This window comes from Palaemon carinicauda, chromosome 2 (genome assembly GCF_036898095.1).
Source record: "Palaemon carinicauda isolate YSFRI2023 chromosome 2, ASM3689809v2, whole genome shotgun sequence".
NCBI lineage: Eukaryota > Metazoa > Arthropoda > Malacostraca > Decapoda > Palaemonidae > Palaemon > Palaemon carinicauda.
The window spans coordinates 46911214-46930219 of NC_090726.1; the positions used below are offsets into that span (position 1 = coordinate 46911214).

Here is a 19006-nt window from a genome sequence, read left to right on the forward strand (position 1 = left end):
GGTCACAGACGTAGCTGGGACCCCCATTTCCAGGTCACAGACCTAACCGGGCCGAGCAGCCCACACCCCACTTCCCAGGTCACAGACCTAGTTCCCTTCCTAGGTCACAGACCTCCTGGAGGCCCCCCTTCCCAGGTCACAGACCTAGTTCCCTTCCTAGGTCACAGACCTCCTGGAGGCCCCCCTTCCCAGGTCACATAACTAGCCGGGACCTCCTTCCCAGGTCACAGACCTAACCGGGCCCAGCAGCCCAGACCCCACTTCCCAGGTCACAGACCTAGTTCCCTTCCTAGGTCACAGACCTCCTGGAGGCCCCCCTTCCCAGGTCACATAACTAGCCGGGACCTCCTTCCCAGGTCACATACCTAGCCGGGACCCCCCCCTTCCCCCGGTCACAGACGTAGCTGGGACCCCCCCCTTCCCCGGTCACAGACGTAGCTGGGACCCCCCATTTCCAGGTCACAGACCTAACCGGGCCGAGCAGCCCAGACCCCACTTCCCAGGTCACAGACCTAGTTCCCTTCCTAGGTCACAGACCTCCTGGAGGCCCCCCTTCCCAGGTCACAGACCTAGTTCCCTTCCTAGGTCACAGACCTCCTGGAGGCCCCCCTTCCCAGGTCACAGACCTAGTTCCCTTCCTAGGTCACAGACCTCCTGGAGGCCCCCCTTCCCAGGTCACAGACCTAGTTCCCTTCCTAGGTCACAGACCTCCTGGAGGCCCCCCTTCCCAGGTCACAGACCTAGTTCCCTTCCTAGGTCACAGACCTCCTGGAGGCCCCCCTTCCCAGGTCACATAACTAGCCGGGACCTCCTTCCCAGGTCACAGACCTAACCGGGCCCAGCAGCCCAGACCCCACTTCCCAGGTCACAGACCTAGTTCCCTTCCTAGGTCACAGACCTCCTGGAGGCCCCCCTTCCCAGGTCACATAACTAGCCGGGACCTCCTTCCCAGGTCACATACCTAGCCGGGACCCCCCCCTTCCCCGGTCACAGACGTAGCCGGGACCCCCCCCCCTTCCCCGGTCACAGACGTAGCTGGGACCCCCCCCTTCCCCGGTCACAGACGTAGCTGGGACCCCCATTTCCAGGTCACAGACCTAACCGGGCCGAGCAGCCCAGACCCCACTTCCCAGGTCACAGACCTAGTTCCCTTCCTAGGTCACAGACCTCCTGGAGGCCCCCCTTCCCAGGTCACAGACCTAGTTCCCTTCCTAGGTCACAGACCTCCTGGAGGCCCCCCTTCCCAGGTCACAGACCTAGTTCCCTTCCTAGGTCACAGACCTCCTGGAGGCCCCCCTTCCCAGGTCACAGACCTAGTTCCCTTCCTAGGTCACAGACCTCCTGGAGGCCCCCCTTCCCAGGTCACATAACTAGCCGGGACCTCCTTCCCAGGTCACAGACCTAACCGGGCCCAGCAGCCCAGACCCCACTTCCCAGGTCACAGACCTAGTTCCCTTCCTAGGTCACAGACCTCCTGGAGGCCCCCCTTCCCAGGTCACATAACTAGCCGGGACCTCCTTCCCAGGTCACATACCTAGCCGGGACCCCCCCCTTCCCCGGTCACAGACGTAGCCGGGACCCCCCCCTTCCCCGGTCACAGACGTAGCTGGGACCCCCCCCCTTCCCCGGTCACAGACGTAGCTGGGACCCCCATTTCCAGGTCACAGACCTAACCGGGCCGAGCAGCCCAGACCCCACTTCCCAGGTCACAGACCTAGTTCCCTTCCTAGGTCACAGACCTCCTGGAGGCCCCCCTTCCCAGGTCACAGACCTAGTTCCCTTCCTAGGTCACAGACCTCCTGGAGGCCCCCCTTCCCAGGTCACAGACCTAGTTCCCTTCCTAGGTCACAGACCTCCTGGAGGCCCCCCTTCCCAGGTCACATAACTAGCCGGGACCTCCTTCCCAGGTCACAGACCTAACCGGGCCCAGCAGCCCAGACCCCACTTCCCAGGTCACAGACCTAGCCGGGACCCCCCCTCCCAAGTCACATACCTAGCTGGGAACCCCCCTTCCCCAGTCACAGACGTGGCTGGGACTCCCATTTCCAGGTCACAGACCTAACCGGGCCCAGCAGCCCAGACCCCACTTCCCAGGTCACAGACCTAGCTCCCTTCCTAGGTCACAGATCTCCTGGAGGCCCCCCTTCCCAGATCACATACCTAGCCGGGACCCCCCCTTCTCCGGTCACAGACGTAGCTGGGACCCCCCCCTTCCCCGGTCACGGACGTAGCTGGGACCCCCATTTCCAGGTCACAGACCTAACCGGGCCGAGCAGCCCACACCCCACTTCCCAGGTCACAGACCTAGTTTCCTTCCTAGGTCACAGACCTCCTGGAGGCCCCCCTTCCCAGGTCACATACCTAGCCGGGACCTCCTTCCCAGGTCACATACCTAGCCGGGAACCCCCCCACCCCCTTCCCCAGTCACAGATGTAGCTGGGGCCCCCATTTCCAGGTCACAGACCTAACCGGGCCGAGCAGCCCAGACCTCACTTCCCAGGTCAGAGACCTAGCCTGGGGCCAAGGCTCCCAGACCCCCCTTCCAGGTCGTATATCTAGCTGGGGTAAGCACTCTGGCCCTCCCCACTCAGGTCACAAACTCTAAAAGTAAATAACAAATAATTGCTTATCTTATGATTAACACTTGCGTCTATTTTTTTTTTTCCACAATAGAGTTGCAATACAAAATGTGTTAGATTTTCCAAAAAGATAACTTGGTATCAAACCTAGGACACTTTACAAACAGGAGCTGATACATGTAGTTTGTAAAATGTAAACAAAAGAGTGAAATATATATCTAGAGGAATAGGATGCCAAAATTTTGCGTCCCGGAGAATAATGTAAAGAGAAGAAAATGTTTGTTTTACTAATTCCTGTATTCATCGATTCACCAGTAAGTTTTCCACACCCTAAACCCCCGGTTCCCAACGAGTGGCCCCTATTACTGTGGGATATATTAGGGGATATCTTATTAACTATTTATTTGTGATTGAAATTAATGTAATTTTCTAAGAAAACTGGAGTTTTTCTATATAAAACTGCATGGATTTACTAGTAAAGCTTTTACACTCTCTCTCTCTCTCTCTCTCTCTCTCTCTCTCTCTCTCTCTCTCTCTCTCTCTCTCTCTCTCTCTCTCTCTCTCTCTCTCTCTCTCTCTCTCGTGATTCTCAAAATATTTGATGTATGCTATGGTATAGGAACACTCTCTCTCTCTCTCTCTCTCTCTCTCTCTCTCTCTCTCTCTCTCTCTCTCTCTCTCTCTCTCTCTGTACAGTGTTTTTCTATTATAATACCGAAAAAATAAGAGATTCAGACAGGTGAAGACTTTTCATAATACAAAATCATATGGAAACTTGAAAATAGTATAATTTTTTCAGATTGTAGTGACCCCTACCTGTCAAAATGTCTTACGACTACGAATCCTACAATGAGCCCCTGGCGGATGCTGGGAACATGGAGTTTTCTGACAAGTCGATCAGGATGGGCTTCATAAGGTAAAATCCATCTTACTGATTTAATTCTAATAATTTTTCTGTGTACTGTATATGGTATAAATTTTAGATTAAAGCTTGATATGTAGTATTTAGATATTTTGTAGAATATTATTACATAAACTACATAAAAGAGGTTTTTTAGTAAAACTTCTGTGCAAGTTGTACATTCTGGACATTTGGTTTTACTGTATCCTTACAAAATATAATTGTTCCGTAACCGAAATACAAACCACGCTATTTACAAAGGGTTACCTTTTAGCGTAGCTGAAATGGCGAGCCATTAGAATTTAACGAGGGTGTATTACCCCCGCGCTAGTTAGCGGGGGGGTAGGGGAGTGGTAGCTAGCTACCCCTCCTCCCCCTCACACACAGGTGAATACTCACTTTCACTTTTGGCTCGGACTGTGACAGACGTCTCTGTCTTGGTCCTCTCTTGGCAGCCATTGTTTGTTTTGTCTTTACTTAATCGCTTACTTTTCATTTACTCTATATATATGTAAACATGTTTTCATGTTTGTATATATATTTGAGTATAGAAATAAGTAAGTTTCCTTTTCAGATTTGTGTGTGTAGTGTACGATATCTACGTGGAGGCCTCGGCAGTTAGGCCACCACGGCGTAATTTTATGGGTGGCGATCGAGTTTGACTTATGTCTTTCTCTCTCTCTCTCTCTCTTGAGGTCGTTCACCCTTTTACTACGTGTTCTCCGCCCTTGTAGCTTCCTTTCCGTGTGGGGGGGTTGCTACGCCATACGTTTGTCTCAATTAGTTATGAATCTAATTGTAGTTGTTTTTTGTTTTTCAGCTTGTAGAACGATTCCTTTCGGGGTTTTCGTTCTTTCTTTAGTGTTCGTTTATTTTTAAATTACATAATTACATAGTTACATAATTATAATTGTTATAATTCTGTTTTGGTTACAGCTCTCCTTCCGCGAGTGTAAGTGGTTGTGAGGGCACGTGCCTGTTGTGTAATTCTTGTTCCTTTCCCTCGGGATTCCTCTTCGGAGCCTTCCCGGGGGAATGAATGTGTACTAATATTATTTTTTTTTTTTTTTTTTTTTGTTTTTTTTTTACAGTTACCGATCTAGTTCGTTTCTGTAATATGGCAACGGTGTGAGCTGTCTGGTTGAGTCCTGGGGATTCGGCTGTTGCTGCCTTCCCCCCTTGTATTTTCGTCAGGGGCGTGTCTCCTTCTACTGGAAGTACTCCCGTGACGACGGACAGCTCTCCAGTTCATTTTAGAACTCTCAGGAGGCTTGCCTCCTTGGGCGGGTAACTTTCCTTCCGAGGGAAGTTTTTCCTGTCCAGGCTTGAGTTTTTCCCCTTTTGGGGGGTTCTTCTCTTGCCTTTTTTTCGTGCGACTATGCTCTTGGTGCTGAGCGGTCGCACCTGCAGTTTCGCTCAAGGGGCTGGGCAACTGCAGGAGCTCCTCTTCGGAGGATTGCTCCTTTTAGGTCACTGGCTGACCAGTCTCTTCCACGAAGTGTTTCTCTTTCGTTCGCGAGAGAGTACAATCATAGAGACTCCTCTTCGGAGGTTTCTTCTGTTGCTGTTGCTGTTGGCCTCCCTCGCCGTAAGGCCCACCGTCCGCCTCGTCGTAAGGTCCTCTCATCTCCCTATAAGGGTGCATGAGGCGCCTTTTTGGATCTCCGTTTGCAGCCTACAACTCCTTTTTCTCGATCTTCCGCCTTGGTGCAGGTGGACAGCAGTCTGATCTCGTCTTCCGACGGGCAACGGTCTTCCCGACGAACAACGGTCTTCCCGACGGACAGCGGTCTTCCGACGGACATCAGTCTCCCGGCGGACAACGATCCCTTCGGGGCAAAGGGTTGCCCCCACGGGGGTTCTTCCCTTGCGTGTCAGGGTTTCCCTGCGCGCCCTTCTGCTGTGTTCTCTCCTGCTCCTGCTCAGTGTTAGCACACAGGCGCTCTTCTGCTCATCAGCGCTCTCCTGTTCGTCAGCGCTTTCAAGATGATCATCCCTGCGGTTCCTGTTGGTTCCTGTTACGCGCCCTGTGCGCCCACGTTCGCCCTCGCAATCTAGAACTTCGGTTCAGGTCGGGGTCAAGGACTCTTCTTCTTTGCGCAGGCTTCCACGCGTAGCCTTCTGCTCGTCAGCGATCATCAGCTCGCCAGCGATCATCAGCTCGCCAGCGATCATCAGCTCGCCAGCGATCATCAGCTCGTCAGCGATCATCAGCTCGCCAGCGATCACCTGTCTCTCGGCGATCGATCTCCGGATCGCCCACGTGTGTTACAGCCGGCACGCCAACGTTCTCCAACACTTCTGAAGGAACATGGTTCGCCAGCTACTAGCTCACCTGCGCATGCTGATCGCCATCGCGCGACCCTCAACTGCGGATGCTGATCGCCATCGCGCGACCCTCAACTGCGGATGCTGATCGCCATCGCGCGACCCTCAACTGCGGATGCTGATCGCCATCGCGCGACCCTCAACTGCGGATGCTGATCGCCATCGTGCGACCCTCAACTGCGGATGCTGATCGCCATCGCGCGTCCCTCAACTGCGCATGCTGATCGCCATCGCGCCACCCTCAACTGCGCATGCTGATCGCCATCGCGCGACCGCCGACCTGCGGATGCTGATCGCCATCGCGCGACCGCCGACCTGCGGATGCTGATCGCCATCGCGCGACCGCCGACCTGCGGATGCTGATCGCCATCGCGCGACCGCCGACCTGCGGATGCTGATCGCCATCGCGCGACCGCCGACCTGCGGATGCTGATCGCCATCGCGCGACCGCCGACCTGCGGATGCTGATCGCCATCGCGCGACCGCCGACCTGCGGATGCTGATCGCCATCGCGCGACCGCCGACCTGCGGATGCTGATCGCCATCGCGCGACCGCCGACCTGCGGATGCTGATCGCCATCGCGCGACCGCCGACCTGCGGATGCTGATCGCCATCGCGCGACCGCCGACCTGCGGATGCTGATCGCCATCGCGCGACCGCCGACCTGCGGATGCTGATCGCCATCGCGCGACCGCCGACCTGCGGATGCTGATCGCCATCGCGCGACCGCCGACCTGCGGATGCTGATCGCCATCGCGCGACCGCCGACCTGCGGATGCTGATCGCCATCGCGCGACCGCCGACCTGCGGATGCTGATCGCCATCGCGCGACCGCCGACCTGCGGATGCTGATCGCCATCGCGCGACCGCCGACCTGCGGATGCTGATCGCCATCGCGCGACCGCCGACCTGCGGATGCTGATCGCCATCGCGCGACCGCCGACCTGCGGATGCTGATCGCCATCGCGCGACCGCCGACCTGCGGATGCTGATCGCCATCGCGCGACCGCCGACCTGCGGATGCTGATCGCCATCGCGCGACCGCCGACCTGCGGATGCTGATCGCCATCGCGCGACCGCCGACCTGCGGATGCTGATCGCCATCGCGCGACCGCCGACCTGCGGATGCTGATCGCCATCGCGCGACCGCCGACCTGCGGATGCTGATCGCCATCGCGCGACCGCCGACCTGCGGATGCTGATCGCCATCGCGCGACCCTCAACTGCGGATGCTGATCGCCATCGCGCGACCGCCGACCTGCGGATGCTGATCGCCATCGCGCGACCCTCAACTGCGGATGCTGATCGCCATCGCGCGACCCTCAACTGCGGATGCTGATCGCCATCGCGCGACCCTCAACTGCGGATGCTGATCGCCATCGCGCAACCCTCAACTGCGGATGCTGATCGCCATCGCGCAACCCTCAACTGCGGATGCTGATCGCCATCGCGCAACCGCACACCTGCGGATGCTGATCGCCATCGCGCAACCGCACACCTGCGGATGCTGATCACCATCGCGCAACCGCACACCTGCGGATGCTGATCACCATCGCGCAACCGCACACCTGCGGATGCTGATCACCATCGCTCGACCCTGCGCATGCTGATCACCATCGCGCCACCCTCAACTGCGTATGCTGTTCGCCATCGCGCGATCGCCCCCCTGCAGATGCTGCTCGCCATCGCGCGACCGCCGACCTGCGCATGCTGATCGCCATCGTGCGACCCTGGCATGCTGATCACCATCGCGCGACCCTGCGCATACTGATCACCATCGCATACTGATCACCATCGCGCGACCCTGCGCATACTGATCACCATCGCGCGACCCTGCGCATACTGATCACCATCGCGCGACCCGGCGCATGCTGATCACCATCGCGCAATCGCCCTCCTGCACAGGCTGCTCGCGATCGCTCACCTTCGCATACTGCTCGCCAACGCACGATCGCTCACCTGCGCATACTGCTTGACCATCGCGTCGGCATAACACAACGCGCCATCGCCAACCTGCGCGTTAGCGCTCACCAGCTCGCCACCGATCGCTTGTTGATTCATATCGCCAGCGGTCTTCCTCGCCCACGCGGCAGCGCGTTTCCTCGCCATCGCGCTAACGCTTGCGTTCGCCGCCTCGGACTCACTCTCATCCACCTGCCCACCCGCGCGACCGCTCGCCCGCACGACCACTCGCCCGCGCGCCCACACGCCCACGTGCCTGCACGTCTACGCTCATGCTCTCCAATGTTCGCCCACGCGCGAACCAACGGTTTTTCCATCGCGCGGACGGATGGTGTTCCGTCGCGCGAACCTACAGTGTTTCTTCGCACAAATGTCGGCTTATTTCTTGCAGTATCCATTGCTCATCTATGGGTTATCGCTCGCCGATCACCAGTTCTCGCCCTTCCTACCACGCTCGCCCTCCTTCTGCGCTCCTTCGCTCACCTTCGTTTGCGTTACCGCGCATAGGCGCTTCCACGTTCGCCCACGCGAAAATCTTTGAATTTCCATCGCGCGAGCTCCAGGGCGATTGCGACCACGGTTCCCAATGGGGTTTTCGCAGCACGACCAGCCTGGCGAGTTCTTCTGGAGCGTATTTCCAGAACACGGCCTCACCCCGTAAACGCAGAGCATGGCACTTGGAAGAATAGGAGAAACTTAAGGGAGATCTGAGCAACACTCCTCTATCCTGAACCTGGGTTAGCCCTTCCCCGTCATTTCCTGGAAGGATTTTTGGCGGGGGGGGCTTTCCGTTCGAGATTTCGCCATCGGACAAGGGGTGACTGCTTACCTCTTCCTCTGGGAGCTTACCAGGTTCTTTCCCTCCTCGGTTACGGCCCGAGGTTTGGTTCAAGGAAGCTACAGGAAGATCAAGGGTACTTTCCTCCTCTCGAGCTCAGGCCCCTTGGCCTTTCGTCGTTAAGTATCTAACTTGCGGACAAGCTTGATGTTGTACCATCTGGACGCGCTGACTGAGGGCTTCCTTCGGGTGTCTCATCTGTGGAGGTCGACGACCTCAGACACCCTTCCATCCTTGAGAAGAGTTTGTTTGTGCCCAAGGACAGAGACTTAGACAGCTGCTGTGCGGAGGAAATCGACTTCCGGTTTCACTCCTCCAAGGCGCTTTCTTCCAGACTCTGCAGGGCTCCAGCGCCCTTTTCTTTCAACCACGTCAGCGTAAGTTATCGGCTACGACAACTGGGACAAGGTGTCCAATTGCAGTTTCCTCCTGTCAGGAACAGATGGCACGGGAGACTCCCCCGGGGGGGCATAGTCCTAAAAGGAGTTCACGAACTCTAGGATTGCAGGTTTTTCGCTGGGAGGATGCTTAAGGTTACTCATCCGAATGACAGCTTCCCGATGCCCATTCCCGCACAATCTCTGTGATTAGCCAAGGATATCGCGCCTGCCGTCTCTGTCAGCGAATTCAGTGTCTCTGAACCTCTATGCCATAGCGTCAGCAGAGTTGCCCGGTTGGGCAGAATGATCCATACCTTAGGCGAAGGTCTTCCTTAGGATCATCGACGGCTTCACCCCCGGCCCCCTCAGTCGATCCTTTCTTGTAAGGAAGGATCTGAGAGGGGATGTCCGTAGTTGACCTCTCAGCCCTGATCAAGTTTGTCGAACAAACTTCGGCCAGCGTAGACCAGCAGAATCGATCAGACTGGTAACGAGGCGACAGGACTCCTTAAACCCTGGATCGGAAGGACGGGTACTTTCAGTTTCCATTCCATCCATCTTCCAGGGTGCTCGTCGAATTCAGCCTAGACTGCAAGTATTCCTGCTTATGATGCAGTGTGGCTATCCCGCCGTGGCATAGCAGGTTTGTTTCCCCAGAGAACTCTCCCTGCCTTCCTCTTGGCCGCTCAGGTGCAGGCTTCCGCCTCCTCTGCTGTTTGGAGGGCTGGTCAACTCCGGTAGGCTCGGGTTCGACCTTCTTCAGCGCCGGGAGAAGCTTCCGGATGCTTACCATGAGTGTGGGCTCATGGTATTTTGCTTGGAGCCTTCTCTTCCTCTGCCTCAACATCTGGAGTATCTGGCCATGATATTGAGTCAACGGCCTTACCACGTTGGAAACCCCGCTTCTCGTCCGTCCAGCGAGGTTAAGCAACGTCGGTACTTGGATGGGTGACCACCTGGGGACGCCAGATTCTGTTACCACATCCTCCGAGCCTTCCTTTCGGTTGACTGTGGCAAGACTGAGGAGAGTCGCAGTACCTGTTCTCAGTCAAGCAGAGCTTTCAGCCCTACCTTGGAACGTTTCCTAGTTCTCCTTTCCTCATTGACCCGTCTATAGTCCGAACGGTCGCCTCAGGATAAGTTCCATGTGGGGCGATCCAAGTTCCGGTGGCTTCAGGCAATGTTTAACCGGACTCCCTGGCCCTATGGGACCAGCGGAACTATTAGACCTGCAATGGGTGTTGACCTATGGAGCCTCTTGATGGTAGTGGATATTCTCGTCCTTTCCCCACATTCTTGATGCGGTTCTCGGACTCATCAAAGGAAAGGGGGGGGGGGGCATGTTCCGGTCCAGGCCTATGGTCAAGACCTGAAGGATACCTCTCCATCATTCAGGCAGGCTTAGGGGCCTTAGTCTGGCCCCTCTTTAGATCCTACAGCTCCTGCCGAGTCGCCCGTTGCGCGTCGACTTCATTCTAACCAGCAGGGGACGCATTTTCACACCTTCACATCTTGCAGTAGAGATACCGGGATGATTGAGATTCTCTCAATACCACCATCGGCTCTCTCATTCCAGGCAGGGGAATGTTTCTCTCAGACTATCCGAGCAGAGCCTCGTAGAGAGAGTGTACCTGGGGGTCTTTGACCTTGGGTAACCAGCAAGTGCTGGTCTGGGGGACCTGATCGCGACAGCTTGGAACCTCAAGCTTCCGCTATTCTTCCCCCCAGTCTCAGACCCCGAGACTCTGGCAAGAGGCATTCCGGTGATGGTGGGACAACTTCGACGCCTGCGTCTTCCCTCCTTTTTGTCTGTGGACAATGGGTCTCAACAAGACCAGGTTGTCTGTCAACCTTTCAATGGGAGAGCTCCACTGGGACTATGCGCAGAACGGTTTCTGGACCCTCTGCTTCCCCTGACGTAACTCCCGGGAGAGCTTCTCCCACGGCGCAAACTACTCAAACAACCACACTGCGACATCTCTCCCGAACCGGGGCGTCGCTTCGGCTTCATGCCTGGAGACACTACGCTTCCTCCTCAAGAAGAGACAACCCGCTACAGTCGCGTCATCTGCGATAGTCATCCACAGGGGTCTCCCAGGCAAAGTGAAGAGTCTAAGGTGGTTGGTGCCGTGGGAGATATACCTCTTCCCTTGAGGCCTCTTCTCCAGCAATAACGGTCTTATTGCCTTTCGGCGGGAGGAAACTCCTTTCCGCTCTCGGCAATGAAGCCTGTCGCTCAGCCTTTCCCTGACCTTCAGGCTTGAAGGAATAACTTTTTCCTGCCCGCTGGATCTATCCTCGCTCATGCGAAGCTACGATCGTCCCTGCCCTAGTCGGAGGAAGACCTCCAACTTGGAGCATGGCTCGGACTTTAAGTCCTTTAAGAGATCTTCTCAAGACCCTTTACGACAGGCCTCAGATTGTATTCCGCCTTGGGTCTTCTGCTCACTCTGGCCACGGCCAGTGTGTAAGCAATCTTCTTTGTCTCTTACTACTCCCCCCTTTCTAAGGAAGAGGGGAAGGCAACATTCAGGCTCGCTCCTGAGTTGTTGGCTAGACTCCATTCTGTATCTGATGTCCCAAGACCTTCTCTTTCTTGCCAGTAAAGGAATCGAGAGGTTAGCGCTGGGAACAGCTGCAGTTTGTCCTCAGTTGCAGCTGATTTGGGAGCACAAGGAGGACATGGGGGGAGAGTCACCAGTATACCTCTTCAGCCCGGACTCAAGGACATTCATCTCGACCTGTCTCCAGACCCTCCCCCGTCACGTCGCCCTACAGCACGATGTTGGATATATCGCAACGTCCCTCGCCTTCGAGTAATACTACTCTGTGACGCAGGTGCTACAAGCTGGAGTCTGGAAGCGTCTAATGACCTTCGCAGCCCGCTTCCTGCAGGGCGTGACCCACAGGAGTCTCGATACGTTTTCTATCGCTCTGTGGTGGCTACACAACAGCTGGTCTAAACTCAGGCTCCTTTTTGGACAGGTAGCAGAATGTTGAGGGCATTGTTATCAGGTTTTAGTCTGCATGAACGAAAGAAGTATGTCTGGCCCTTACTTCTTTCTTCATCATCCCCTCTACGGGGAAGCAGCATCCTGGTCTCTGCATAGCTGACCTCGAACCTCTGCAGGTAAACCATGCTTCCTTGTGTTCCGAGTATTGAGTCAATACTGTCGCGTCCCCCATACCCTGACGAGGTGGTATTGGGAACGTCCTAACCCAGAGTTCCTTCTGGAACTCCAGGTCAACTGCCTAGGACGGGTCACACTTCTTCCTTCACACACAAGCTTACGTAGGCCACATGGTTCCTTGCGGAGCAAGGAACTTGTGAGGTGCAGGGACTTCTTTTCTCAAGTGCGACTCACTCGGATTCTGAGTCCCCGGGTAAAGCCAAAGCCAGTATGGCTGGGGACTTTCCACCCTTCCTAAGGGGTAAGTCACCCTTTGTAAATAGCGTGGTTTGTATTTCGGTTACGGAACAAATGACAAATTCGAAGATAATTTGTATTTTTCCTAACCATACAAACCTTAGCTATTTACACATATTTGCCCGCCAGCCCTGTCCCCCAAGACAAGTCCTACCTCTAAGTGAAAGTGAGTATTCACCTGTGTGTGAGGGGGAGGAGGGGTAGCTAGCTACCACTCCCCCCCCCCCCCCCCCCGCTAACTAGCGCGGGGGTAATACACCCTCGTTAAATTCTAATGGAGCTACGCTAAAAGGTAACCCTTTGTAAATAGCTAAGGTTTGTATGGTTAGAAAAAATACAAATTATCTTCGAATTTGTCATTTTTTCAGTGTTTGAAATACAATATAAAGCTTTTTTTCAATTTTTAAACATCTTGGTTTACTACAGTGCATTTATTTTTGCTGTTAACGTGGGCGGTCAAATGTGGCGTATTGTATTTTGTAAAATGGAAGTTATCTGTACAATATATCTATACAGTTCATAGGTGATTTTAACTATAATATAAAGTTGTCGACTGTCTTTTAAATTTTTAATCGCATCATTAAATATATTTCCGGTGCTCCCTCCTCATTGTTATTGTATGTACTCTATTCCTTTTTAATTTTTTGATTGAAATTTATGTATTTTTTTGTAACTTGAATGAATTTTACCAATGCTTTTGTATTTCTTTTTCCTAGGAAAGTTTATATGATTTTAATGGCCCAGCTGACCGTGACTTTTGGTTTTGTAGCAGTTTTCACATTGAGTGAAGGGGTTAAAGCGTTCGTTTTCAACAATATAGCCATCTTCTATGTGGCCTTAGTAGGCACACTCGTCTGTATCATTGCATTGTCATGCTGTGGTAACTTACGAAGGAAGACGCCCCACAATTACATCTTCCTCGGAATATTTACGGTAAGTTGATTATATTCCTGTTAAATCCTGCTTTTCCAACTAAGGTTGTTGCTTAGCAAGTAAAAATAATTGATACTTTCATTTTGATATTGCAATTTTATTTGTTACCAGATTTGCTGTTCCTGTATCTCAAATTTTGAATACAGGTTTTTCAATATTAATCTTACCCGATGATCATGTAGCTGTCAACTCCGTTGCCCGACAGAAATCTACGGTCGGGATACGCCAGCGATCGCTTATACAGGTGGGGGTGTACTCACCAGCGCCATCTGTGGTCAGGTACTCCAGTACTTCTTGTCAACAAGACCTCAATTTTTCCTCTGTCGTGCCGCCGGCAAGACCTACATGGATACGCTGTTGTTTTGGAGTCTTTGTTCACGGTTTTGGTGAAGTATTTGCTCTAAAATTTAGCCTTCGCTGTACAGGAAGCTTTTCCCTTAGCTTAGATAGCTTTTGGAATTAATTTGGTTTATTGGTTAACGATCTTTGCTTTACTTTGGAATTCCCCCTTGACTGTTCTCTAAATTCAAGATGTCCGACCACTCTCAAGCTCCTAAATTTAGGCGATGTAGTGTTAGGACTTGTAATAGGCGTCTTCCGAAGGCCTCTGTTGATCCTCACACCGTTTGTTCCGATTGTAGGGGAAAATCCTGTCAATTGGAAGATCGATGTGGGGAATGGGCTGGGCTTTCGGAATTCGATTTTAATGAATTCCTCAAATATACAACTAGGTTAGAGAGGGAGAGAGTTAGGAGGAGTTCTTCTCGCTCTTTGGTTTATTCCTCCCCCCATGCCCCTCAACCTTTTCCTTCCCCTGTGGTGGTGACCCCCGAACCTGCTACGAGTGCTCAGCCTGATATGACGGATACTGTATGTTGCGTGCCATTCAGGCTCTTGGTGATAAGGTGGAGTCGTTAGTTAGTGACCACAATCTTCTCTTGGCAGATGTCAAGGAACTTAAAGTGAAGAGTGCCGTGGGAAGTGTTAGTGCCAGTGCTGTGCCTAGTGTCAGTGTCAGTGTTGCGCATGAGGATACTTCTGTGCGTGCCAGTCGTCCTCCCAGTCCGGGACCTCTTGCAAGCTCCCAAGCCCAGGGGAGAAGCAACGTCGAAGGGCAAAAGGGTTCGGCAGGCCTTGATCGGCGCACAGTTGTATCCTCAGTGGTTGCGGGCGTATCTGATAGAGATCGTCACTTCCACTCCCAGACGATTGAGCCCTTAAATTCCTCGTCTGCAGAAGAGGTTTCCAGGAGGAAACGGTGGACCCAGGTCTCACGACCTCTCAAACGTAAGGTCCCTTCCGAGCTAGTCCAACGGCCCAGGTGTAGCCACTGGGCCAGTTCGGACTCGCCGCAGTCATCTGATGACTGCACACCTCCTAAGAGAGGTAGAGTGGTGCCTCAACAGGCCTCTGCTCCAACTTCTGTGGACCCCAAGTGGTCTATGCTGCAGACTATGCAGTCTCAGCTTGCGGCTTTGATGCAGGAGTATCAGGCAGAGAAGGTTAACACCCCTCCTCCTGCGAGCGCTCCTCCACCTCTGCGCAGTCCGCCCTGCCAGACGCATGTTCTTGAGGCTCCTCCTGCTTCCATGCGTGAGCTGCCGCATCGGGAGTTGCCAGGTTCCAGCACTATGCAGCAACCTCCTCTTCCCATGAGGCAGGAGCCTCATGCTATGCGGCAACCTCCTCAACCCTTGAGGCAGGAGCCTCATGCTATGCGGCAACCTCCTCTACCCATGAGGCAGCAACCTCATGCTATGCGGCAACCTCCTCAACCCTTGAGGCAGGAGCAACCTTTGAGGCAGGAGCCTCATGCTATGAGGCATCCTCCTCAACGCATGCAGCACGAGCCTCTTACCATGCAGCAGCCGCATTCTCCGCAGCATGAGCCTCTTCCAATGCAGCATGAGCCGCATACCATGCAGCATGAGCCGCATACCATGCAGCATGAGCCTCATGCCTTCCAGCATTCGCTTCTGACCACTTCGCTTACTCCTCAGACCACCGCAGAACCTCCCTCACTCCAGCCCTCTGCCTTTGTCATTGCCAGCCCTCAGTCTATTCAGCAGAGGCATGATGATGGATCCGCAGGTACGCATGCACCCGTTCTGCAGGATTCAGCCATTCAACCTGCCGCTCTGCCTTTACCTCTCGCTACTCAACTCTCAGGCGATGAGGTTTCTGAGGATGAAGCTGCTCATCTGGATGATCCTACATCTGATGTGGAAGGACACAAGCCTTCGCCGCCTTCCTTAGACTTTCGCAAGGTCCTGGCTCTGTTCAGAGAGTTGTACCCTGAACACTTCGTGTCTGCAACCCCTCGTTCTCCTCCCTCCGAGTTTTCTCTAGGCATGCAGCCTACTACGCCTGCCTACACCAAGCTTGTCCTCGCCAGATCATCAAGGAGAGCTTTGAGGGTTTTAGGGGATTGGTTGCAGTCCAAGCAGCAGCTTGGAAGGACCTCTTTTGTGTTTCCTCCTCCTAAGCTGGCTTCTAAGTCGGGCGTCTGGTATGCCACGGGAGAGGAACCTGGCTTGGGGGTTCCTGCCTCTGCCCAGGCCGACTTCTCAAGTTTGGTTGACTCTCCCCGCAGGTCGGCTATGAGACGCTCGAAGGTCTGCTGGACCTTTTCTGATCTGGACCACTTGATGAAGGGAGTCTTTCGCGCCTTCGAAATTTTTAACTTCCTCGACTGGTGCCTGGGGGCTTTAAGCAGGAAGACTGCTCCTTCTGACAAAGACTCGGCCATGCTACTCATGTCCAGTATGGATAAAGCAATTCGCGATGGTTCTGGCGAACTTGCGTCTATTTTTGTCTCAGGAGTCCTCAAGAAAAGGGAACATCTTTGCTCCTACTTATCGACTGGTATCACCCCTTGTCAGAGATCAGAGTTGCTGTTTGCTCCTCTCTCCAAGTCCCTGTTTCCGGAGGAGTTAATCAAGGGGATGGCTGCGGCTCTTATCCAGAAAGATACGCATGACCTCATGGCTTCTTCAGCACGTAAGGCTAAAACCTTACCTTCCGTGCAGAGATCTTACCGCACTCCTGTGGCTGATACACCTGCTACCAGATTCATTCCGCCCTTTCGTGGTAGAGCCTCCAGTAGAGGAGGTACCCGTGCAGACAGTAACCGGGGCAAGTCAAAGAAGGGTGCCAAGTCCACGAAAAGCAAGCATTGACTTCATTCCTCTCCAGACAGCTGTAGGAGCCAGACTCAAGACCTTCTGGCAAGCCTGGGAGAGCAGAGGTGCAGACGCTCAGTCTGTCAAGTGGCTAAGGGAGGGTTACAGAATTCCGTTCTGCCGCAATCCCCCTCTGACCACTTCTCCCATCAACCTCTCTCCCAACTACAAGGAGAAGGACAAGAGGCTAGCGTTACAACAAGAGGTGTCGCTCCTGCTACAGAAAGAGGCAGTGGTGATAGTTCGGGACCATCATTCCCCGGGCTTTTACAACCGTCTCTTCCTGGTGGCCAAGAAGACAGGAGGTTGGAGACCGGTGCTGGACGTCAGTACGCTCAATGCTTATGTCACAAAGCAGACGTTCACAATGGAGACGACGAAGTCGGTTCTAGCAGCGGTCAGGCAGGAGGACTGGATGGTCTCGTTAGATCTGAAAGATGCCTACTTTCACGTTCCCATCCATCCAGACTCCCAACCTTTTCTGAGATTCGTCTTTGGAGAGGTTGTGTACCAGTTCCAAGCCCTGTGCTTTGGCCTGACCACGGCGCCTCTTGTGTTTACGCGACTGATGAGGAATATTGCGAAATTCCTTCACTTGGCAGACATCAGAGCCTCCCTTTATTTAGACGACTGGCTTTTAAGAGCTCCCACAAGTCGTCGCTGTCTGGAGAGTCTCAAATGGACTATGGATCTGACCAGGGAACTGGGCCTCCTGGTCAATTTAGAGAAGTCCCAGCTCGTTCCTTCCCAGACCATCGTTTACCTGGGTATGGAGATTCAGAGTCGAGCTTTTCGGGCTTTTCCGTCGGCCCCAAGAATCAACCAAGCCCTGGAGTGCATCCTGAGCATGCTGAGGAGGAACCGATGCTCGGTGAGGCAGTGGATGAGTCTAACAGGGACTCTTTCATCGCTAGCCCTGTTCATCGAGTTAGGGAGACTCCACCTCCGCCCCCTTCAGTACCATCTGGCAGCTCACTGGAACAAGGATATGACGCTCGAGACGGTCTCAATTCCTGTCTCCAAAGAGATGAGGGCTACTCTAACGTGGTGGAAGGACAGCATTCTTCTCAAGGAAGGTCTTTCGTTAGCTGTTCAGACCCCCGACCATCATCTCTTCTCGGACGCATCAGACTCGGGCTGGGGCGTGACATTTGACGGACAGGAATGCTCAGGGATATGGAATCAGGAACAGAAAACGCTTCATATCAATTGCAAGGAGTTGTTGGCGGTTCATCTGGCCTTAATGAACTTCAAGTCCCTCCAGCTAAACAAGGTGGTGGAGGTGAACTCCGACAACACCACAGCCTTGGCGTACATCTCCAAGCAGGGAGGGACTCATTCGAGGAAGCTGTTCGAGATCGCAAGGGACCTCCTCATTTGGTCAAAAAGTCGAAAGCTCACGCTGGCAACGAGGTTCATTCAGGGCGATATGAACGTCATGGCAGATCGCCTCAGCCGGAAGGGTCAAGTCATCCCCACAGAGTGGACCCTTCACAAGAACGTTTGCAACAGACTTTGGACCCTGTGGGGTCAGCCAACTATAGATCTGTTCGCTACCTCGATGACCAAGAGGCTCCCATTGTACTGTTCCCCGATTCCAGACCCAGCAGCAGTTCACGTGGATGCCTTTCTGCTGGATTGGTCCCATCTCGACCTGTATGCATTCCCACCGTTCAAGATCATCAACAGGGTTCTTCAGAAGTTCGTCTCTCACAAAGGGACACGGCTGACGTTGGTTGCTCCCCTCTGGCCTGCAAGAGAATGGTTCACAGAGGTACTGCAATGGCTGGTCGACATTCCCAGGACTCTCCCTCTAAGAGTGGACCTTCTGCGTCAACCTCACGTCAAGAAGGTACACCCAAGCCTCCACGCTCTTCGTCTGACTGCCTTCAGACTATCGAAAGACTCTCAAGAGCTAGAGGCTTTTCGAAGGAGGCAGCCAGAGCGATTGCCAGAGCAAGGAGGATATCCACTCGCAGAGTCTATCAATCTAAATGGGAAGTCTTCCGAAGCTGGTGCAGGGCCAATGCAGTTTCCTCTACCAGTACCACTGTAACCCAAATTGCTGACTTCCTGTTACATCTAAGGAACGTTAGATCCCTATCAGCTCCTACGATTAAGGGTTATAGAAGTATGTTGGCAGCGGTTTTCCGCCACAGAGGCTTGGATCTTTCCTCCAACAAAGATCTGCAGGACATCCTTAGGTCTTTTGGGACCTCTAAGGAAAGTCGGTTGTCTACTCCAGGCTGGAATCTAGACGTGGTCCTAAGGTTCCTGATGTCATCTAGATTTGAACCGCTACAATCAGCCTCTTTCAAGGACCTCACATTAAAAACTCTTTTCCTAGTATGCCTAGCAACAGCTAAGAGAGTAAGTGAGATCCACGCCTTCAGCAGGAACATAGGTTTCACATCGGAAACGGCTACATGTTCCTTGCAGCTCGGTTTTTTGGCTAAAATCGAGCTTCCTTCACG

At 53.7% G+C, this 19006-nt stretch overlaps 1 protein-coding gene across 3 annotated transcripts in view; it reads left to right on the top strand.

The window, feature by feature from the left end:
* The window catches only part of LOC137624637 (protein lifeguard 1-like), an 84202-nt gene that overhangs the window by 48398 nt on the left and 16798 nt on the right, over positions 1–19006 (top strand). For all 3 annotated transcript variants that reach the window (XR_011040758.1, XM_068355605.1, XM_068355597.1), the window contains exons 2-3: positions 3379–3495; positions 13134–13350. Coding sequence is in view for 2 of the 3 variants with exons in the window: in XM_068355605.1 (XP_068211706.1) it covers positions 3404–3495; positions 13134–13350 (309 nt within the window). In the remaining variant the exon portion in view is untranslated. The remainder of the gene's footprint in view (positions 1–3378; positions 3496–13133; positions 13351–19006) is intronic.